At 40.7% G+C, this 23,273-nt stretch overlaps 2 protein-coding genes across 6 annotated transcripts in view; one reads left to right on the top strand and one right to left on the bottom strand.

Annotated features, from left to right (window-relative positions):
• Positions 1–12,037: 12,037 nt before the first annotated feature.
• The window catches only part of LOC107220355 (COP9 signalosome complex subunit 2), a 28,669-nt gene continuing 17,433 nt past the window's right edge, over positions 12,038–23,273 (bottom strand). Inside the window, exons 1-9 of one of the 4 annotated variants that reach the window (XM_046739335.1) lie at positions 14,574–14,788; positions 14,035–14,229; positions 13,828–13,953; positions 13,468–13,644; positions 13,147–13,321; positions 12,942–13,080; positions 12,616–12,832; positions 12,400–12,540; positions 12,038–12,332 (exon numbers count right to left, since the gene is read on the bottom strand). In XM_046739335.1, the coding sequence (XP_046595291.1) occupies positions 12,213–12,332; positions 12,400–12,540; positions 12,616–12,832; positions 12,942–13,080; positions 13,147–13,321; positions 13,468–13,644; positions 13,828–13,953; positions 14,035–14,229; positions 14,574–14,627 (1,344 nt within the window). In that variant the 5' untranslated portion in view covers positions 14,628–14,788 and the 3' untranslated portion in view covers positions 12,038–12,212. Of the gene's footprint in view, positions 12,333–12,399; positions 12,541–12,615; positions 12,833–12,941; positions 13,081–13,146; positions 13,322–13,467; positions 13,645–13,827; positions 13,954–14,034; positions 14,230–14,573; positions 14,789–23,273 lie in introns of those variants that run through there. The other 3 variants (XM_015658919.2, XM_046739334.1, XM_015658918.2) reach the window with 3 other exon arrangements.
• On the top strand, positions 14,995–23,199 carry LOC107220354 (neuroblastoma-amplified sequence). Of its 2 annotated transcripts, XM_046739332.1 has the most exons (19): positions 14,995–15,242; positions 15,505–15,742; positions 15,837–16,255; positions 16,453–16,836; positions 17,013–17,223; positions 17,312–17,532; positions 17,628–17,960; positions 18,051–18,256; positions 18,371–18,667; positions 18,736–19,072; positions 19,154–19,563; positions 19,637–19,936; positions 20,047–20,335; positions 20,418–20,720; positions 20,789–21,209; positions 21,323–22,212; positions 22,297–22,425; positions 22,561–22,885; positions 22,995–23,199. In XM_046739332.1, the coding sequence occupies exons 1-18, from the start codon at positions 15,126–15,128 to the stop codon at positions 22,834–22,836; spliced, it is 5,781 nt and encodes a 1,926-aa protein (XP_046595288.1). In that variant the 5' UTR covers positions 14,995–15,125; the 3' UTR covers positions 22,837–22,885; positions 22,995–23,199. The 2 variants fall into 2 exon arrangements, with proteins under 2 accessions (XP_046595288.1, XP_015514403.2); XM_015658917.2 differs by lacking the exon at positions 22,995–23,199 and having other exon boundaries at positions 22,561–22,914.

Raw genomic sequence — 23,273 nt, 5'->3', positions numbered from 1 at the left:
CCATCGTCCATTAACCCAACGTTGGACTGGTAGGGTGATACATATGCGAAGAAAACGTTGTCCCGAGGTGGAATATTTGTGTGGGAAAAAGGTGGGTGCGTGGCTTAACGTACATCCGGGTAGGCTCTTCGAGGATACGGGATCCCGGTCCAGGTTTAACCGAGGCGATCACCAGGGTCGCGATCAAGTAGCGGAACGGGGTTGAAAGAGCTGAAAGGCGTAAAGATGAAAAAGCGAGAAAAGAAGACTCGGGGATGGGTGAAAGAAATGTAAACCGTTCAGAAGTGTATTCGAGTTCCTCCATCCCCGCGTTCCTCCATTCAGTAAAACATACCCGACGACGTCTCAATGCCGATCGCCCTGCCTCGGCATACTTTCGAGTAATTTTTCCTCTTGGTAATCCGGAGATCGTCTCGGCGATGTTTTCAGGTACATGCAAACCGGTACATAATAGTCCCAGGGATACGAAATCCGCCGCGTGAGCTTTCCGTCAGTTTTTAGCGGCTAGGTCCATACATCATATCGTCTTCCGAGTGAGAGACACTAGGCTGCCACTGTAGCCGAACCATCCATCTTATATGGCTTAAGTCCAAACCCCAGATGCGTCACGCTGTGAGTATGAGTGAGCCCGAGGATTGCGAATCCCGAGAAACTGGTGGCAGCGGTGGGACGCGTCCACATATGCCTGGAATTTGAATGCGGAGTGCAAGACGCGTGGCGTCCTTGCGTCACCCTATTGTCCGGATTGGACAAACTTCACTTTTTTCGACGCTCACTTCCGGTGGAAGGGAAAATTTGGGTGCATGAAATATACTCGACGACATGTGCAGGTTATCCATACCGCATAAGAAGGATACTGTGTGGACTTGACAATTTATAATGTAATTTGCTGTCGGTCTAAACGGCATTAGCTTGTTTCAAAAGCAGCATTTTTTACGTAACACTGAGGCATCAAGTTTCGAAAAACTTTACCGCGTGTCCTTTGATCGTAGAGAAAAAGCAGCTCTCGGGTGCAAAAGTTCAGTAGCACCCATCCGTCGTATGGGTTGTGTAAATTTTTCAAACAAGTGGAATAAAGAAGCAAACAAGTGATGGAAGCGCCCCTCGAGAATTTTGAAACTCGAGTTGAGCACATCGTCGAAGATAACCTGACAGAAGCTCCTTGAGGGGTAAAACATTCGTCAAGAAGATGACAGAAAAGGGAAGAAGAGAAATCGAACTCACGATTCCCAGGGACAAGTATACCTCCACGTCGCATACCGTTAAGCTCACCGTGAGAAAACGTACTTACTTGTAGCAGCGTTTTTACCCGTGAGCATCATGCGTCCAAATAACGGCGTATACACGAGCCGTAGCGATAAATAAAAAGGGGTGACAAATAGGAGTGGAAAAAAGGAAACATGTAAAAACAGCGACTGGCTAGGGAAGGGATGGAGGAAGGGATGAAGGGATGGAGGGGTGGAAACTAACTCTGTCCCGTAACTCACTTAAGGTGGAAGCTGACACCGTATACCTTCGTTGTGGCTGAAAAATACTGTCCATATAGGAATGCGACGATCCTTGGCGACTGAGACAAAAGAATCGCCCGGCTAAACGAGATCAAAATGTCTTCTGGGTTGTACGTTGCGGTTAAAGAGATGGCTAGCCCTATCAGTGTCTTGTATAAATGGTAAAAATAAACGGGAAAACTAAAGAACGGTTTCCGTCGTTGCGTTTGGCCGCCGGTTGTTGTCGTTGTGTCGACACAGATTTGTCAGTTAAAAAGCTCACTCTCTGCCTCACTTTTTATTTCCTTCACGTCTATTTAGCTTATAAAAGATCTCGCGTTCCCCTAGTTACCCTCCGTCCATCGACCCGTCTGTTTTCCAACTAAAGCAAAGTGCTCCTCGCAAATTATTCCGCAACAAACGCTGAGCCGTTCACCTGCATTCAACCAGGTAATATTCCGCAGCTCTTGTTTTTACTGCAAAGCATCTGTATGCAATCTAAGCACCCTCAAGCAGGAACGAGTTGATTTTATGGAAATGGATTCCGATTCGTGGTGTAGTTTCAGGTCTCTTTGTGGGATTCCCTTCACTTTGCATGGTTCCCCAAAACAATGTTTGGAATGTAACGTGAATAATGACGTAGATGCTTCATTTTTTTTTTTTTTTTTTAGAAACTTCTAGATACCGAATAGACGCACGTAACCGTCATCGTACAAACTTGACACCTTAATTTGTCGTCCCGTTCAAGTTTCTCGAAGTCAAAAAGTCTGGTACAAAAGTTGTGAAACCTCGAGCGACTGAGTCGAAATGATTGACTCGAGGAAATTTATTTCCCGGGAGAGTCGAGCTCTCTGGTTTCTAATCCGGACCGTTTTATGGTTCCTCAGACGATGCCAGCCTCCCGAAGCCGACCGTGTTAAGACACGGATAATGATCTGAAACACCTCACCCATGACGCACGGCATCTGGGTCTGAAACAAGTCGTCTTTGACATTCATCGCACCTCGTGCATCGCGACGCGGAACAGCAATTTAATTATGCAAGAGTATTCGCGGGTGGATGTTGCACGGATCGTGTGATTCGTTGGAACATATATAGTCCTGATAACGCGTTCCGACAACCAGCATCACGTATGCGTGGCTCTATTATGTTCATCACGTTTGTTCGCGGTTAATATAACCGCGCGAAAGCTTGACAGGATAAGAATAAGGCGCGGAGTCAAATTACGTCTTTGTTCCACTTGGTTGTAACGTCGTTAAGATTACAGCTGGGGGTGAAGATTAGCATCAGATAGCGTCTCGAGTGCCCTATAAGCCGGGGTCGTACAACTTCCTCCGAACCTGAAGGCCCTTTACCATAATATATAATATAATACCGTGTGATAACGTCGCAGTTCACACTTGGCGAGGTAATATTTGAAGAGGACTAAACTGGGTCCTCTACTCGGAAAATTCATAATAAAATTAACCGGCACCCTCTCGCTGTTTAACTTTTCACATCCGCGTTCCCGGTAGCGGGGCAAATAACCGGTCCACTACACCGATCCTCAAATTCAAATATACAACCGAAGCTTCGAGGGAAATATTGATTCAGGAAATTCTTAGTAGGACGATGTCGACCCTACACCGATGAACCAGCATTTTCTCGCACAGCCTCTTGCTCTTAGCTTGGTTTTACCGACTGATATTCCTGAGGAGATTAATGGCACGCGGTACTGTCAAAGAATGGCACATGGGACCGGGAATGTGGGATGCAAGATGACTGTCTTGTCTGTCTTTGCGGCGTCAAGTGCAGGTGACACTTGGATCTGAACATCCGAGCTGTCTACGCACCGTTGGAGAATTAGGAACAGCATGGCGAGTAGCCCCGGGGGGCAGAGGGCGCAATAATTAATCATAAGCTTTGCTGATCAAAGCCAGAGACACTAAGCGTCCAATGGCTGCTCCCTACTGCGCCACAATATGCAATCATATATATTCCCTCGCTTAAGCGAGCGGCCCGATTCTCTCCGTGGGATTGGCTTAACTCCAAAAAACTGCCGATCTTCAGGAACGGACTTTTCCGAATTTAAAACTCGACGCTTGAAAAACGCTTGTTGTGCTTTTCCAGTCCGATGTGCCGGGACTCTGAACTTTGGAGGATGGCACCGCAGGGCGAGGCTACAGGACTGCGGTGTATGCACTACATGTTGTGTATCGTCTGAATCAGCGGAACAAAGTTTAGTGCAGAATGGCTGGCGTAGCCAAGGCAGTACCAATAACTTCTAATTGCTAAGTTTCAATTCAATCCAAAATCCATGCTCCGATCGACACTCGATCCACGCCTCCTCGCTTCTTGGTTAGGTACTGTTCGGTACGTTTCCAACGGTTCTCCTATCTTCTCGACCCTCTATGACTATGGCTCACACTCTTCCCATATATTATAACCGATAGTTTCCGTAACGTTGTACTACGTGAAGTCAATGCTGGTCGCCTGATTTTCGAACTTATGATAATTTAATAGTTACAAAGTGGTAAAGCTGACTGGCACTGTCTCTGATAGGACATTTTCGCTCAACTTTACAGAGAGTAAAGCTCATCGGTTAAGGGGTTATACCTAGTCAGGATTTTTGCAAATCATTTTTTTTTATTTCATTTTCGTAATGCGCATACATTCGAGTATATACAGAGAAAATTTCACGTCGATCTGACAAATATTCTCCAAGTTACGCGCACATTTTCAAAGACGCCCCCGAGCGTTTGAAAGTGCTTGTGAAACTTTGAACGTGTTTTTTTTTCAAAATTATGGTTTCAAAGTCGATGAGCAGGATTTCTCGGAAACGGCTGAATCGATCAGTTTCAAATTTTTACACAAGCTTGATGAATATATTTTTCAGCCCTTGATCGAAGGTTTTTTCTCACCGATAAATATTTTATATATCATAAACAAATAAGGCGAACATTTTTAATTGAAAAGTAGCCGTTTAGTTAAAAATTAATATTGTGCTTATTCCTTCGATTAAAGACCAGATAATACCTCATATTAACTAAATCATTTTTGTTTTTCGTCATAAGACGCCTTTTTTTTAAAGGCTATATCAGCTTTAAATATCATTATTTTTACAAATAAGAAATATCACAATGAAGCTCAACGTTACCCCGATATGTACATACATTTTTATATTAACAAATTGAAATACCTCTTCGTAAAAAATCCTTGAAAAAAATCGCATTTTTTCGACTTCTTAACTAGGTGTAACCCCCTTAATGAAAAAATAATAACAGTCTTCCGAGGTTAACGTACTTATCATTACGAAGAGTGTGAAGCCGTGGTAAAGAAAGCTTGAGAGAATCAGTATGCATGAGCTTTTGAATTGGAAGAGCATACACCGGTATTCACAGGGAATTGCATGGTACGCACACTCGGCAATTGTGCCGTTGAAACTTGACGCGCTTTCCAAGCTGCAACTGAACAACTTCCGCGCTGCAGGCATTCCATATCGTGTTTGCAACCGCTGTAACAACCCTTAAAGGCCAGTTCGGCAACCGCTTCTAGCGCCGCAAAACAGCAATTAGGCTTTCTTGTCTGCAAAATACGGAGATGCGGTTGCGCGGTCTTGCGGGCCGATTTCTGCGGGTGTGACACAGACGAGCGGCAGCTGCACAGAGGCTAATTTCAAAGAGGAAACAGCCGGCTGTTTGGGGAGGGTGAGGCGCTATAGACATTCTCGGTTGATAGGGTGGCTAGAGAGCGGAATAAGAGGGGCGGGTGGCTCGCTGGTTTCCGGGCTTCATTGAGCTCATTTCAGTGCCAATTGAAAGGGCGCCGTATTACCGGGATTTCATGAGACGAATCGAGCTACGTACCGTGCTCAGCTATCAACCAGCGTCGCGCCCCCGGCTCCGGGACCATTTCTCAATCTGGCCCAAAGCGAGTGCTTACCGCCTATAACAAATGCCATTCATTTCCTCGTTGCCTAATTTATTCAGATAATTAATTGCCGCGAAGTTAATCTCGATCGGTTAATAATCGCCGCTCTGGTTCCCCTTTTCTTCGAAGGATAGTTCCGCGTCCGGAAATTCCTACTTTCCAAAGGCGTGATCCAAAGGAACCGAGGTTTGTCGTCCGAGCGATCGGTTCGACGCTTCATTTTCGTCCAGAACGAGGCGAATGAAATTCCCGGGGAAGACTTCAGTTTTTACCTTCGAGATCCGAGGTATAGATACATAAAACCGGGCACTCTCACCCTGCACAGCGATGGAAAGGGACACACGGAAAATAGAGTTTTCACTTAAATTAACTTTCTTCCTGAAGAACTTTTATCAAAAGGGGTTCGCTCGCTGCGCCGCAACCGACTTTCGCTACCCTGCACTCGACCAGGCAGTGACTAGGTGTAGGTTTAGTGTTGGTACTTCACTGCACACCGTGACAACGCTCGGTGGGATCACCCGAGTAAGAAACGGACTCAAGCGGCAGGAAAACCGAGCCCAAGTTTTGCCGTTGTAAATCAAAATCTGGCCACTGCTCGTCTTTCGAGTTGGTAAGTATAACTTTTAAGTTTCTTACCTGCTGAGCAACATGGCGTCCGAAAGGGAAGCTAGCTGATTGTAAACAGGTTATACGAATACCGATATATTAATGCTACAAGCTCTCGGAGTTCTGCTTACTTACCCATACATGTATTTCGATTGAATGGTCTGTAATACATTTTTTGAATATATAATCATTTTCGATTTTTTGCACAGGACGTAGACTTTCAAGTATTTGGACGTCAGTGATGGTCAAACGATTAGTTGAGTAAAAATTTAGCGCAGATCAGTCTGTGCTGATTATACAGTGCTGACCTGATTGATTTTTCATTACCGCGTACGAGTTTGCTTACTAAATAATTCTCGCCTGCATCCAAAGTTCCTGATGTAAAACGAGTCAATTCTGCACTGGGATTGACCTTTCTAGCGCGGCTGGAATAATGGTTGAAAATTTAATGAATAAAACCACGTGTAAACGCAGTGACTGTACATGTATAAATAAACATTGTCGGGTAACGCGTCCCTCGGAAATTAGATACTTTTTAGTGTGAATCACCCCATTAAGTTGATCTAGCATTATGGTGCGTTATAACAGCGGTGGAGGATGGAACAAGGTGAAATTCGCGAAAAACAGGTTGCGTAATGCTTAAATGGATCATTATACAGAAAAAAAGTGTTCAAGCAGCTGTAGCAGAAGAGAGCAAAGGACGATGGTAGGGGTTGCTGGAGAAAAAAAAAGTGGACAGAAAAGAGGGAAAGAAGGAAAGAAAACAGAACAAAAATGAACCTTGAAACGGACCCACGTTCCCAGTGGCGCCCTTGGGTGAAAGGAGAAGGAAAAATGGGGGAAATGGCGGGTAGGATCATGCCTTGGGGGCGTCTGGGGAGTCGGGGTGGCCGCCGGGGGTGGAGAGGAGGGCGGGGGTCCCCCTCTGCAGTGTGGGTTAGCTAACATTTACATAGCCGTGAACGCGGCCTGAATAACAATCCTCGAAACAGAGCAGGAAACGTACCGTCTTTCCCTCACCCGTTGTGCGTACACATACGCCCTTGCATACACTGATACAGGCATACATAAGTACGTACGTGCATACATAAATATCGTATATACGGTACGCCTGGTATCGCAACGACACAAACACAGCTGAACTTTGTATACATAAACGTGGATTAAAGCGTGTGTGACTGTTCCGCTATACCCAATTCTGTCGTCTTCATCATAACGCGTTGTTCACGATGGTTTGTTCGCAAGATTTCCGTACTAAATTGCTTAAACACACACACACACACGCACAACGTTTTGAACACCGCAAGGGTGGCTCACGACGTATAATGCGACGGTATCAAATTCTACCGCGATTCTACAAGAGAAGCCGTACCATTACCGATTTCATCGTCTATGTAATGGCTCTGGAATTTCACCTGAAACCCCTATTCTTGCAGCCAAATGATTACTCGAGTCGTAACAGTTCATCCTGTTCACTTACTTCTCGCACCTAACGTATGTGTATAATTGTTCCGGAAACCGGAACGAAAGCTTCAATTTCACGAGCTCACAGGCAGCTGTGCTTTGCAATATTTTCTCAACAAAACCATTTGAACATTCGTATCCGACATATATCCGACACGGTAAAAACGACATGGTTCTTATCGAGGGTGGAATGATTTCTTTATTTCTTTCTTCTTATTATTACAGAATTGAAATATTCTGACTTCGTAATGAATAAATCCGACAATCGATTTTTATGGCTCGTTGTCAGCTGACTTGAATCCCGGCGGATGGCTTGAGTGGTTCTCAGGTCATATCTGCATCTAGGCGAGAGAATAAAAGATATCATACCACTGCGGCTGTGCAACCGCATATTTTTCATCACCTTCGCGAAATATTATGCATGCGCGAAGAAGTTTAATCGTGGGGAAAATCCTCAGAGAAGTTTTAAATTATTATCTCGAGCTTGTATAATGCGGCTGTACGTATACACACATACGGCAGATACATAAATATATAACACGCATCCAGCCTGCACGGATTTACAGTTTATATCTTTATAGTTTTCACCCACTTTTAGTATCCCAACTGGCTTACCGGGCCGGGATTTAAAGAGAAACCGTCGAGCTTGGTCGCTCACCGGAACCCAGACCAATATGGTTGCCGTCTATAGCCCCCATGCATAAGTACCCAGAAATATAAAAACTGCCATTTCTCTTTCAATCTGCTTTCAGATATTCAATCATCCCATTCGTTCTATTTGCAGTTTCTCCGCCAGCTACGAACCCTCCTCATGAATAGACCCGCGAGCAAAAGTATCCAAGTAAGTCTTGCGAACTAATCTCCGAGTTATCGAATCGTCAACGATGTTGAAATTGTAACCAAACTGTTCTTGCCATTATTCTGACTAGCGTAAAACAAAAATCGATAACTGATCAGTCATAAAATTAATCGTGTAGAGGAAATAAAAACTGAAGCGTGTACTAACGGCGGCCATATTGATTTCATATCAGGGTGGACAGATCGGCCATGTTGAAGCTAACTTCACACCAAGCATTTGAATTAATAAGTACGGCAATGTATACCGACATACGTTTTGGAACTAAAAACTCGAAGTTGAACGCGGAATATAGACTGGGGTTGAATTTTGTCAAGTAGTGGATCCATAGGTGCGTAATCTAAGTGTATAAAACACAGGAAATGGGATACGCGTAAATATAGCGGGAGAAACCGGGATAATATTAGGCAGTTTCAAATAGACTTACGCAAAGTTTGCTGACCTCTGACCCGATCTGACCCTCGGCCACCGAAGGAAGGCAGTCGGTCGGTGACGTGCTCGCTGATTTTTCTCTCTCCTCTCCCTCTCTCTCGTTCGCTCCTTTTTTTCGTTACTTTTCTCCTTTTCCTATTCTCTCCGCTTTCATATCGACGTCAGCATTTGATCGTTCACTGGTTTCACACAGTGTTCGGCTGCGATTCCCAGCTTCGAAGGTTTGTACCATGCTGCACGAAACTGGTGAAAAAGAATGTACGAAAAAATTGTCGATTTTCTTTCTTACATCTTTTTTTTTCCGTGTACCTAAACCAGTCAAGCCTTGATAAAATCGCATTAGGGTAAAAACGACGGTATATCGCGGATATAAAAGTAATCTCAAGAACACCTACAACTTGACCTGCGAAAAAGTTAAGAAGATATACTCGAGCGGTTCGTATCTCGAATTTCCTGTAAGGTTTCCCTCGCACGCGTTAATTATAGGTGTGTAGGATAAGAAAGAACAGTGGTAAGAAAAACGAACAGCAGGAGAACGTTTTCACCCTGGAAAAGTCTAGAGCTTACTGGGTGTCCTGGTATAATCGTTCCACTACGATCATTATATCTTGTCAGCGAATGTGAAAGCTGTGAAAAAAAAAATTTCGTCACAAGGATCGAACTAAATTGCAGCCTTGATGTGAAAATCCCAGCATTGACGTCGGTAATTTAATTGAACAAAATTTTCTGGTACGATTAAACGAAAACTGGAACGCCCTGTATTCTATACTCATAAACAGCTAGTTCACCTTCAGCTCCGAATTAATTTTCTTTAGGATGAATACCACTTCACGGTTTAAGCGTCGTTTGGGTTCACGGCCAAAGTAATCTAGCGAGATATGTGTAAGAAAATAAAACCGCGATATAAGGGAAAAAAGCGTGCGCTATTCGTGCGTCATTTTATCGTCATATGTAGAACGTTAGAATTTCTAATCGCTTACGAGTTTGAAGGAGGAAAAATTATCGCCTATGAGCGTGCATGTTACACTTTATATTTATTTTTGTCAAACACACGTTATGCAATATGTAAACGGAACAAGTAACGCGCCTCGCGCCAACTGCCTACTATCTATGTATAGTCGTATAAATATGCATGTGCGCATAGATATAATCCAGAATTCCCATAGAGAAGCTGCAGCAGAGATAGCTGAAATTTTAATAGAATTGTTTCGGTCCCTGTCTGGACGCCCTGGCAAAGCTATGCGTAGGTATGAATAGTGCAGGCTCTGCAGGTAACCGGTTAGCTGTTCGATATAATCCCTGTGCCGCTGCAATTTAGCGAGGCAAATTTGCCAATATAGATATACAAGAATACAGGGAAGATCAATAATAACATTGATTAAAAAGGGGCAGAAAAAAAAAAAAAACCGAACAAGCAAAAAGTAAAACGGATAAAAGCAAATCCTCGTTAGTAGAACAATTCGAATCACGTACCTACCGATTTACCAAAACAAACGTTTTAATTGTCGTATAATTATTAAATTCCTTGTTTTTCGTCATTTTTTTCCCCCCTTCTGCGTCTATTTCAGCCAATGACGACGATTCGGAAAACTACGGGTATGGAATTTTTTTTTCATTTCTTTTAATCGCCGGTGAAAAAAAAAGGAAAGATATAACATGTTATGGGAGAAAAATTTTGTACAGCCCTCCGGGGATTAATTGATGTAAATTTTATGCGAAATCCAAAACGGAATTTAATACAAAAAGTTCCATCGGCACGCGCAGTACCCGTATTAAGATTTTTGCAAAACGTATTAAGCTGACGGTACGATCTGTCAGTTGTGTGTTGGAGGGAAAGCGACGGAAAAATAATTTTCTTTTTTTTTCATATCAAAATTTACATGGACCTACCTTATACATGATACACATGGATATCTATACCACGTATGTTACACGAAGGAAAAAAGCTACGTCGGTTAAAACCAGAGTGAAAATTTCGCTGTCAGCCAATTAAAATCTTAAAAAGTAAACGAGTTTATATTATACGAACCCTCGGGTGCTCAGGGAACGGGAATAAAACTTGAGAGACGTAGGTACGTACGTAGAGAGTAAGCGTCGAACAAAAAATGAACACATGAATGTTCACTTGTGCGGAAATATGGAGTTTTGAAAGTGTGATACGGTGAAAATCGCGGTTACGCGATTATGCGAAAATATATATACCGCTGCTATTTAATCTCCGACTAATCCTACAGATATACGCGTTCATCGGAATGCGTAAAAATAATAGCAGCAGAATGGTGACAGGGAAAAGATAAGCCGATTATGTCACAGGAGATTTTAATATTATGCCTCGCGAACTGAAGTGAAAATTCTTGTTTTGAATTTGCGTTAAGTGCAAATTAATCTCCTGCAGGTCCAAATGCTTGTCAAGAAATATCGTACGTTCGGTATCTGTATACATGGCTAAATTCGTACAAAAACTTTTTTTTTAAAGGATAGAGGTAATGGATTTAATTCTGTGCAAAACGCTAGCGAGAATAAAAAGTTTTTTAAAATAACAGTGAGCCAATGTTATTCGAAAAGCAACATTTTACAATTCGTTTTAAGAAATATCCTTCCGTAAGAATTTTTTTTTCTATTGGGATGTAGAGAAAGTTTTTGAGGGTGGAACGAAAAAGTTGTCGCTTGGAAACAAAACATCCTAATAATATCCACTCACCGTAAAAATTCCGTTCCATCGTAACGCTTATATTGATCCAAACGAAAAACGAAAATAGCAACTAATTTAATTCTGTACGCAAGATAAAGTGGTAAAACCTGTTCGGCATCATATGCGTACGGGGAACAATCCGTGAGGATTGTAGTTATAGTTATATAACATGAAAACACTTCTATTATACGCGTAGGAAACTCTTTCTCATAAAAATGGAACGTGTTCCAGCAGCTGCAAGGACTTTAACTGTCCCAGGTCGGAAGTAATGGTTTCTTAATGCCGCCGCCCCCGTATAATACTGTGTATTTCCTCGAAGAAAAAGAAAACCCCTGTGGAATACCCGCGCTTATATCCAGTCCTTGTTGGCATGTAACGCGACTCTTTCAGCTTTTAGTTGTCGTGTCTGGAGGAACCGCAGCTACGTAAGCATATTATTACAACTACGTCTAATTGTAAGTAATTTTTTATGCAAGCAACGACAAAATTTGACGAAATAAAATGCGAATGCTAGTGATTAAATGCCGTCCGAAAAGATCGAAAGCGATCGAAAGTTGTCATCGGGGTAAGAAAATAGTACAACAGTTTTGAAAATATCACGTTAAATTTTATTCGAAACTATCTTTATCGATATCGAATGCAGCTTGCAATGTTATTGTAGAAGATTAATGACAAATATATAATTATATGCGTTATTACCATGGTACAATATTTTCGTTGAATCATTCACAACGTATCACGGACGATTCGCTGTAATTGCATTTATTTACGACATTCTATTAGCGACGGCTACGTGCAATGATTGTAATTGATTCGTCCATTTGTCTAGAGCGGTATAACGCGCGCCGCAGACGGATTTTTTATCTAATTCGAGGACTTGGTTCACCTGAAAAAAAATTAAAAAAGCAAAATAATACTTTTTTCGACGCGTGATTCGCGGTGAAAATCCTTACCTGATCAATGCGACCGCGTACTGTGCTATCTAAAATACAAGAAACCAGCAGACTCTCGACCTCGGAAACGTCGATATTCAATTCTTTACTGATGAAGGGTATGTGGATTCTTGTATACGGTTTGATAAGCTTAATAAGCACCTAGAAGTATACAAATTTTATTAACAAGCCCATTTTGTTTTAAAGTCGACAAAAATTATGTTCATTTAGCTTCACCTGGGTTCTAATATTGCGCAGAAGGTCTTCAATGTGTTCGCGAATGAAGGGATCGTCCATTATGTTGTTTCTATTTTGCTTTAGAATGGACTCAAATTGGTTGATGTCATTGTTTTGATAACTGACGACCAGATTAGTCATTGCGAGTATTTCTGGGTCGTTTTTGTAGGGTTTTGCCTCTTGAGAGTCGAACGGATTTATACCAGACTTCATCAACCTAAACGGAACACAGAGTCAAGTTGAAAAAAATGTCAACAACAATGTCCACAAAAATGTGCAAAAACTTAAAATTTTCATTTGCATGGACGATACGAGCTTATGCTTACATGTTAGCCAAAACCAGATACTTCAAACACGTCGTACGCCTCGGGGAACCAGATTCGTCGTAGTTTTTAAACGCTTCGAAGAAATCCGTATGAGCCCGCTCGAATTCTCCTTCTCTGAGGTGCATTTTACCCCCGCATTCTGTACAAAGATAAGGTTGGAGATATGTTCGCAAATAAGATGAAATTCTACCCTTTGAAAAATTACCTCTGATTACTCCCATGATGAGCGGATGCGGAATGGCACTTTTGATGTGGAGACTTTGTTCATATAGAGCTTTGAGTTTTTTGTTATTTTTCTGTGCCGTATACATTTGGATTTCGAGAGCGTAAATTTCGAGTAATTGTGTACCTTTTTTGAGATCATCCTCTCCGTCATCGGTCTGAAATAACGAAGGAATTTTGAGCTCGTCGAAAAGCGTTGGGTGTTGGTCAATAACGCGACGAACATGCGAAGGATTTTACAAAAAAAATAAGCAAAAAATAAGGAATCCTTTCAGCAGCGGTGGTTGAGAGAAAATTTTCTTACAATACCTACCTGACAACTCTGATGAAGCTGTTTCAGTATTTTTGCCAATTTGTTAAAATCTGATCGATCGAAATATAGCTTCCCAAGTTTTGTGTTCGTTTTGAACCAGAGCCTGTCATTTTTCGCATCTTTTAGTGCGTCTAGAGTTGTCTCGTAAAAGTCTTGCAATAATTCCATCTGAAATAATGAGGAAATAGATCCTATCATTTGCTTGCATATAGTTGGCGAAAGATTAAATTAAAACTCTTGTACATATTTGTACACTTTCTAAAGTTATTTGCTTTCAATTCCAACTATACCGATGTCCAGAGCTATTTATTTGAAAAAAATTACATGAAACGTGTTCAAGTTTGTACAAACGTTTTTTGAAGTGCTGATATAATCCAGAATCGAGTTGATTGATTTTTCTGAATGATTTCTCGTTACTGCACTTTTAATATACGTTAAGAGCTGCTTGTATCGAGTCATCATTTCCTTGTAGTTCAACTGTAATAAGAAAAGAGATGTGTTTAGACAATACCACCCATACGACAGAATGAGGCTGTCTTATTCGATATAAAGACACACCAGTTTGAAGTTGATTTTAATCATTTGTTTGAGCGCCTTGAATCCCCATTCTCCTTTATCGCCACCTTCCAGGTCCAGTACCTTCTGAAAGCTTTGCAACGCCGCCTTAGGATCATCTTCCTTGAGTGCTTTACTGTTGTAATATTGATTTTCCAAGTCTACATCGGGCTCAGAGTTGGAATCCTCTGAATATTCCTGAAAAAAAAACATAATGCACATGAAGAGCAAATTGATTTCACCCGGCGTTTCTGGCTAAAATTTGCATTCTGATGGCAACTTTAGTTAATCTTTACATCGGTGTGCAGTGTGTTCAGTTCAAGAGATATATGATTACAGGAAATACCAAAGACAATAAAACGGGTAAATGCAGATAACAAAAGGATAGGCAGAGAAGGCAAGCGGATTTTCCAAGTGGTTTTTCATTATTGAGATGAAGCGGAAACGGTTTTGACGTTATTTCGGCGCAGGGTGAGAACATAACCTCAATATAAAAAAGATCGATGAATGACTGGAGAATTGTGGTTGAAGTAAAGTCGTACCAAGCCATAATCTTCTTCCTCTTCGCACATGAAGTCGTCCTCACCATCCGACATTTCAATCGTTGAACAAGAAAGCCGGAAAATTGTAGAAATACAACTGTTAAAGTAATAATCCGCAGTCTTCCTTGAGTTTTGTTTACACCGATTAACCTCCTATTAACCTACTCAGTATCCATCTCAGTACCCGACCATTTCAGTGCTCAGCATTTAATCACGCTGGCGACTGCTGCCAGCTGGTGTCGGAATCCTGAACTAGCCATCGAACTTATATGCAAATAAAGCACAAAGAGGCAACATTCCAATGTTCAGTGTTACACTCTCTCTCTCTTGCTCTGCGCCGTGATTTGCTATAGGGGAGCATATAGCCAATCACAGTGCAGAGCGAGAGAGACAGAGTGTAACTCTGGTAAAAGGCTACTAACAATTCCTTCATGTCATTTACCCTTGCGCCATGCGAGTTGGGGATGTGATAGAAACAACGGAATTCGCAGAATTCATCCTTGATGTAACCAAACCTAACCTTAAAACTTAACTTCGCGAACTTGACAGCTGATGGCTGTAAAACCAGATCAAAACATGGGGGTTGACGGCACCGAGGAGTGTGATGAGCAGTCGATATTATACGAACTTTTGGAATATTATGTGCGCAAACAAGAGCCCGAATTATCGGTAAGATTGCGTGATGAAGTTATTAAAAAATCTGCTTAAGCCTATGTCAAGTTCTAACCTATTTCCGGCGTTTAGCACCACTTAACCTTTAACCCATCCTGACTGAATATGCATTTTATTCGTCTTTTATCGTGAATGAAACAGTAGAAAGAATCATCAGATTGGTCTACATTCAGAAATCAGTCGTGCGGGGTTTTTCTTCTACCTCTGACAACCCAGTTTACAGAAATTAATAATTCCGATCGTATATCTGCTACTTCAGAGATGCAAAAACGACACCGCAGCCATCCTGCCAGCTACAGGAACGATAAAAATTGCCCTGAGATATTTGAACAATAGGTACTCGTTGCCCGAGTCTATATCCTTTGAAATCGGACTAACGTTACAATGGAAATTTGCTGTCGGAGACAAAGGAAGCCTGCTTGCCATCTTGCAAGATAATTTGATAGAAATAAGAAAATCCAAAGACGAGTACTCTTCCGTCGTTGGCAAAGCGTCGGGTATGCAAAATCCCATTTAAACAATCCATATTTACCCTCACAGCAGAATCTTTATAAACCCTCAATACTTTCACATATTGATTTTGATTCGCAGTACCTAAAGATGCCTTTCCGCAATGGCGTAAAGTCGTGTGGAGCCCCGACTGTTCGCTGCTCGTCGTCGCATCGAGCAACGGCTATTTGTCATTCTACAATTCATTGGGAAACAATGTGTTCAATATAAGTCCTAAGAACTTGTCCCAAAATCCGAATATTCTGGAAGCTGGCGATGCCGTTGCTTCAATGATATTCGTTAAAACCAGAGTTAAGAGTCTGAAATGGGCCTATGAATTTCTTGTCATTACTTACAGCGGATTATTAAAGGCCTATTACGTATCAGCTACTGAAGCATTCGAGGAAAGCCATGAATTTTCATTCGGCAGCTTGTACAGAAACGGCGTCAGCGCCGTCGCTTATAACGATAGACACAATTTACTCTTTGTCGCTGGCAGTAACATCACGCAAAACTTGCATGTGAGTTTCATTACTGACTACTCATTGCTGAAGTTGTAATGTAATCAGTACTTATTTCTCTAGATTTTATTTAACTAGATCTTTGGAATCTCTTCTTTTTTTTTTTTGTTATTTACAACTCGTGTCATGTCGTAACTGCATCTTTGCTGATAACTGTAAAGCATTGGTATTGTGTAAAACTAACTTACGTGTTTCAGACTATATCTTCAAAATCTGGTCTAACATCGTGGCGCATCCTTAATGATTATCCATATTACAAGTTGTCGTTTGCAAACGAAGAGAGCACTGGTGCAAATTCAAGTTTTTCAATTTGGAATTATCTGCCTACTTTGCATTCCCAAATCGAATCTGTCATATTTAAAAACAGTATATCACCAAACGGAGATCTGCTTGCCTGTTTACATACTGATGGCTCAATAACAATATGGAATTTGCCAAGCTTAAGGCTCCACAAAAAGTGGGGGTCCAATGAGCAACCAGATGCCGATGCTGTGAACCCCCTTGGTCTTGTTAAATTGAGAAAATTACCACCTGGATTTTCAGAATTTCATCCTATTGACGTCAATTGGTGGTCAAATCATGTAAGATATTCAAGAACGTTGTCTTTACCATTTATAAAGACATTTATGCTCGCAAAATAATTCTGCTTCGAAATTATTCAATATAATGAACCAATAATAAGGATTGGTTTGTTTCTAATATTAACATTATAAATCATAATATAATAATTTAATACAACGTTAGTAATTTTTTACAGTCTGTTATAATAGCAAGATACTGTGGTTCCGTTTCCGTTTGCTCGATCAAGAATTTGCGCAACCTTCTAGGTGCCAGTCCTGAATTTTTATACGGACAACCACAAATATCTGAACTCTGCCCAGACCGTGGTTTCCTCAGTTTAGACTGCGAGACATTCTTGACGAGCAAAAAGAGGAGCAGAGATTCGACAAATGAGAGCCAAAATTCAGGTACCACGATTTTTGTTCAAAACGTACTTCGATCCAATAATTCAGAACCTTTTACCATGATTGTTACAATGCTTAAATTTTTTTGAAGACTCATCGTCGGAGAGTGAAAAAGAAGAAGAAGAAAACGAAAGACCAACGGCTCTGAAATACGCAGGAAGTTTGTTTCAAAGTGCTCTTTACTCCATAACTGATATGGAAAGGTTTCAGCCAAAGAGAAAAAAATCGAAACTGATTCACCGAACATATAGAATATTGGGATTGAAGAGCACGACTCCAGAGGAGTTGTACACTAGAAAGATTGACATCGAAGTAAAGTATCTGATTCACATTTTAATATGAAATTAAAGGAATGCGTAAAAAATAACAAAACGAGTTTAACTAGAATTTTACATAATGAAATATAGGAATACGGCGAGGCACTAGCTTTGGCAAACACTTACAACCTGGACACCGACTTGGTATACCAAACGCAGTGGCGCAAGTCTGAGTTTTCACTCAACGCGATTAAAAATCATTTGAGTAAAGTGAGCAAGAGGTCTTGGGTTCTGAACGAGTGCGTAACGCGTGTCCCTGACACAATCGAAGCATCCCGAGAGCTTCTTAATTTCGGACTTGGAGGTGCAAATTTAGAAACTCTATTAGCCATCGGTGTAAAGGATGACGGCAAGTTCACACCTGCCGATATAGAGGATGAGGATTACGAAGAATTGGATAAAATCGGTGCGACTTTAAGACAGGTAGTGTATTTTGTTAATATCCTTTATTTGTACAGAATCTCATTACTCAAGTGGTCGCGTTTTCCTAATTTCATTAATTATTTGCTTCAGATACAGAAAGAAAATCAAATATTAGATCAAATAAATATTGAGAAGTTGACTGAGGGTCAGAAGGAAATGGTGATGTATAGACGAAAGCTTTTAGACCATCTGGATAAATTACAAACTTACGAAATAATACTAGAAGCTCCCTCGATGTATAATAAAAATTTTTACGAAGAATTTCGAAAACTGAGCGCCCTACAAAATGCTATTAGGTAAATAAATAAAAACCAACTGGCATTCAAAACTCTCCAGTACTTGAAATATTTTAATCCAAATAATTATTTTTTACACTTCATGAGTTTGTTCTAAATTATTCAATTGTACAGATTTGCAAAGGACAGTAATTACCGGGCTGTGGATATCATGTTCACTTATCACAGTGCTAAAATACTGCCGCACTGGCTTGCCGTTATAAGCTTCTTTCCCGAAACTCTCAAACCAACGGATTACGAAAAACTGTTACCAGAATGCGACAACGAAGGCCAACTATTCTTACCAGATCAGCTAGAGTTGCGTCAAAAAGATTGGTCGGAAAAAAGTGAATTCAGCAAGACGCTAGGCCTGTCCGATGACGACGGCTCCGAATTAATTTATGACTGTGATCCAGCCTTGAGAGCTTACAGGTATGCATCAATCACTGTGTCTGCTATTGATTATTTGAAAACAGAGTTTTTTTATATTCTCATTTCAGAAATGTGCCGCTCACCCAAGAACTGCTTAAAAAATGGTACAAATCTCGCGCGTATCAAATAGAGAGAAACAGTTACATGGTGGACAATGCTTTGAGTCTGATAAGAATCGGCAAATCTCGAAATATCAAAGGCTTGGAGAATTTCATGTTCGAATTAGAGACGCTGGACGATTTGATATACAAGGTAAACATGGAAGACATGTCTCTAGCCCAATTGGAGAAACTTTCTGACCTCGACAAGATAAGACTATTGATGAGCAAATCGGATGAGAAAAATTTTGTAGATAACATTAAAACCCTTGTCATTCCTTATATCCATAGAAAAGAGAGGCTCTCGGTGAGTGAATAATGTATTTACTGCTCTATTTTCCGAGATAATAGATTCTTAGAACTAATTTTCTTTCACTTGCGTTCACAGCCTCAAGGATGTTCTCATCAGCAACTATTACACGACTACTTAGTGTCCTTGAGTGAAGACGACTTGACATTGCCAGTGAAATTCTTTGAACATTTAAAACAGACACAAAATACAGAGATAATCAGAGACTTGGAAGCTATTATGAAACTGGCATTGGATTGCATTTACTCTTGCAAAGATTTGAAGATGTATGAAAAGGCCAAGTGTATATTTGAATGCATTCCGTTCAGTCTAGAAAACGTGGGATCAGGAAAGATTTATTGTCTGATCGAGGAACTGGAACAGGAACTTGAGTGCTTGAGAGTACTAAGCGAATACAATGTAAAAACTACGCTGAAATACATTCAAGAGAACAAAACTGATCGTGAGACTATTAAAATGCTGCTCACTCAAATGGCAAGATACGTAAAGTGAGTAATACTTTGATTATTATGAGTTATAAATGAATGTATCAGTTGTTAATAACAATTGACATTTCTACAGCGCGTTACCTCCAAGCGAAAAATTGTGGCCTCAATTATTAAACGATATACTTCAACTTCACGAAACAACGTTTTCCTGTCTCGACATCGAAGTGTGTTTTGAGATATGTGTCTCAGCTCGATTAACTTCGGGGGACAAAACGACCATTCAGAACTGCACAAGTCTCATAGAGACTAAGAAATGTGAAAAATCTATGCTGAAAGTGCCTTATGATAAAGCGGTGGAATTGGTATTGCAAGCAAGTACCGAGTACTTCAATAGCTCGAAAAGCTTGACCGATAGTAGCATGGAACTGGCCAAGTAATTTCTTATAGTGGCTAAAGCCCGATTTTTTCTCGTCTGTTTATCAAATACACACAACTTATCGTGTTTCAAAATTATTGCGAGAAGTCAAAGTTTTTCTTCCTCAGGGCGTGTCTCTACCTCATAGAGGACGATAATCCGGCAATAAAAGAGGAATACGAGCTGATAAGTTCGCTGCAAATTTTGAACGACTTCAACGTAAACGTATTGCCACTTCAAGTCCGATTAAGCCAAGATAGGATTAAGTTGATTGAGAGCTGTCTGAACAATCAGGAGGACGCCTACAAAAGTACCCAAAGATTACTTAACCTGGCGAGATACTTGAGGATCGAGAAATACAACTCCAGAAACAGGGATGGCAAGGTATTGGAACTTGTCGCGCAAAAGGCCTATGAGGTAAGGTGAACGACGATTCTTTTTCAGTCGCTATTCTCTCATAATCAAACGTGCTCTCACACTTTATTATAATTCATTTCAGGTGAGAGACTACAGCGCTTGTGCGACTATTTGCCAGCAGCTTATAGACCAGAATAGCTCATCAGCATGGAAGATAGTTTTTGATTTGGGTAATGATGACGAATACCAAGACTTCAAGTTCAGGCAAAAGTGCCTGTCCTTCGCTATGAACTGTGGACCAACTGATTTGTTAGAGACTTTATTGCAACGGATGCATTTAATCGAGATACAAATACTCCACAAAGATCTGCAGAACTTACTGCCTTCCGAAGTTTCTGATACAATGGTGGACAGTGATGACGAATTTACAGATGCAATGACTACAGTGAGCATCCGTTTTATTGAATATCAATGGTGTATCTAACGGTTGTAAACGTTTCATTACTTTTTCAGCCTCAAGTCGAGTCCAAAGAGTTCTTAGTGCCAAACATTATAGGAACGTCGACCGAAATGGTCATTAGCTCTGCTGAGCTGGTGAAAAAGTCGACGTACTCATTGCTGAAGAACGTGGGAAATAGAAATTTCTGGAAAAACACCCTAAACTTGAATTTCGTCACACAGAGTAGTGACTCGTGCGAAGCAGATGACCAAATACTAAAATTAGACACTGTAGCAAAGAACCCTCAGAGTTTTTCTTGCTTCTACGAAAGTTTGCATAGGGATTGCTCGATCAGCAGTTTAGATACCAATTACACAAAATACTCGCTACCGGATATAAAAGATAAGAAATTCAAATTATGCCAAAACCTAGTCAGGGTTGCCCTACTTGGAGAATGCGCCAGCTACGGATTTGAAATTAGCAGCATTGATCATCGTAAGTTCTGTACAAGTCGTATTAAAATTTAGGAATCCTGATGAAAACTATCAGACAGCTCTAAACTCTCAGTAAAATTCTGCCGCATCCGGTGAAATCATTTCATTTTTCAGTATTCGTCGAGTGTGCTCGTCATGTCTTCACGGAAGACTGTTTGCTAGGGATTTCATACCTGTTGAGTCTCAGCAGCAGTGAGAATGATTTCGTCAGACCAGCCTTTGACGATATACCCGACGCAGATCTGCGACTGCAGTTAGCTGCCTATTTCTACTCCCTAGAACTGTACAAAAAACTGGAGCCAGACAAGGTGGGCTACTATTATGATCCGTTAGAGTTAATATCGAGGATGACCAAAGCTGCTGCTAACATGCAAGACTGTCCGATTGCTGAAGGGCTGATATACTGGTCTTCGCGCTTGTTAAATGCCAAAGATTACGAAGCTGAAGACGAATTAGCTGACTTGGAGAGTGAGCAAAACCCGACAGATAATTCGAATCCTGTTTATGAGTCGAAGCGGCAGGAAGAGAAAAGTTGCACACAACTTGAAGCGTCGTCTCCGTCGCGATCCTTGAACAAAAAATCGTTCGACAAATTTTCGATTGAAGTTTCATCCTTTGAATCAAACGAGGAAGAAACGGGGTGGGATGATGACTGGGGTGATTTTTCGGACCCAAGTGACGAGGACGAGAAAAACACAGTTGAAAAATCGGAACGGCGCGAAGTAGTTTTTTCCGACACTGAAATGACGGAAGGAGATCGATTCGCACAATTCGAAAATTTGGTTTGCCAGGTTAGCAGCAAAGATGAATATCTGAGAATGAAAGAGAAACTAATCTCGTGGCCTACATTTGAAAACCCCGAATTTACCACTGTGGATAAGCATCCGGCGTTAAGATTAATCGATTTAACTAAAGTACTTGTTACGGAGGAAAATGATTGTTCTACTAGTCAGAGGCTGGTAGAATGTAAGGAAATTATGGCCCATCAAATTGTATCCGAAACCGTGAGTCTTTGATCGATATTTATTGGTTTTTGTCTGATAGAATCAGTAAACCTTTCATTGTATTTATTAATAAATCTTTATCAGGTACTGAGAGAATATTTGAGTAAGAAACACGTCTCCTCAGATTTGGAACTAAACATTTATCTTCATTTACGCTCAAATCAGAAATCGCTCCAAGAAGAGGCAGTACAAATAATAAAAGAGAGATATCAGGTGATCAGATACATTATGTTTGTCGCTTTCGAGTTCTCATTGTGAATTGATATTTCTCCAGATTGATTGGATCTATTAATGCTCCATTTTACAGAACGTAATACAATGGTTACATATTTTCTTTTTTTTTCGTAGGACATGAAATTGTCGCCACCGATCCTTCAAGAGTTGTTCTTCAAAAATCTTACTGGATCATTTCATCCAAACCACATCGTTTATAAGCTAATTCTCGATGAAGTAATTGACAATTTTGACTTGGTCGACATTGAAGAGAATTTGAAAATTTTGAGCGACGTATTAGTCGTACAACGATGTCTACCGCAAGCAGCTGCCCTGAGAAATTTTATTAATGGTTTACCTCGGTCATTGCAGACGTTTGATGCCGGGCTCGGTACTTTATTCGTGGAATAAATTGAATTCTTTCACATGCTAACTTAAGCATTACGGTGGAGTTATTGTTGTAAATATAAATTTTATTTGTACAGTCAACCTGAAAATTTTTATCAATGCTTACAGATGAACGTATACATTATTTTTACATTTTTGTACTTCTTGTGTTTCATTGTCAGAGAAATCACGGACTTCGATAGCAGAGTATATGGGGTATTCTACGTCAAATCGAACGGTCGGTTTCCCTGGCCCATTTTAATCCGATTGCCCTTTCACACAATCAAAGTGCGTATTGAAAGGATGAACTTTGAATTTTTTCAAATTTTTTCTACACACAATTTCTTCGCGACAACTCATCTAATAAATTGATTTCAACAATGTTTTGATTTTTTGCTACTAATTAGCTTAAAACCTGCACGACGTATGAAGAAAGTTCATTCTTAAAAATTTTAGAATCT

Source organism: Neodiprion lecontei, chromosome 5 (assembly GCF_021901455.1).
Source record: "Neodiprion lecontei isolate iyNeoLeco1 chromosome 5, iyNeoLeco1.1, whole genome shotgun sequence".
Lineage (NCBI taxonomy): Eukaryota > Metazoa > Arthropoda > Insecta > Hymenoptera > Diprionidae > Neodiprion > Neodiprion lecontei.
The sequence above is the reverse complement of the archived record's forward strand: the minus strand, read 5'-3'. Positions and strand labels throughout refer to the sequence as shown.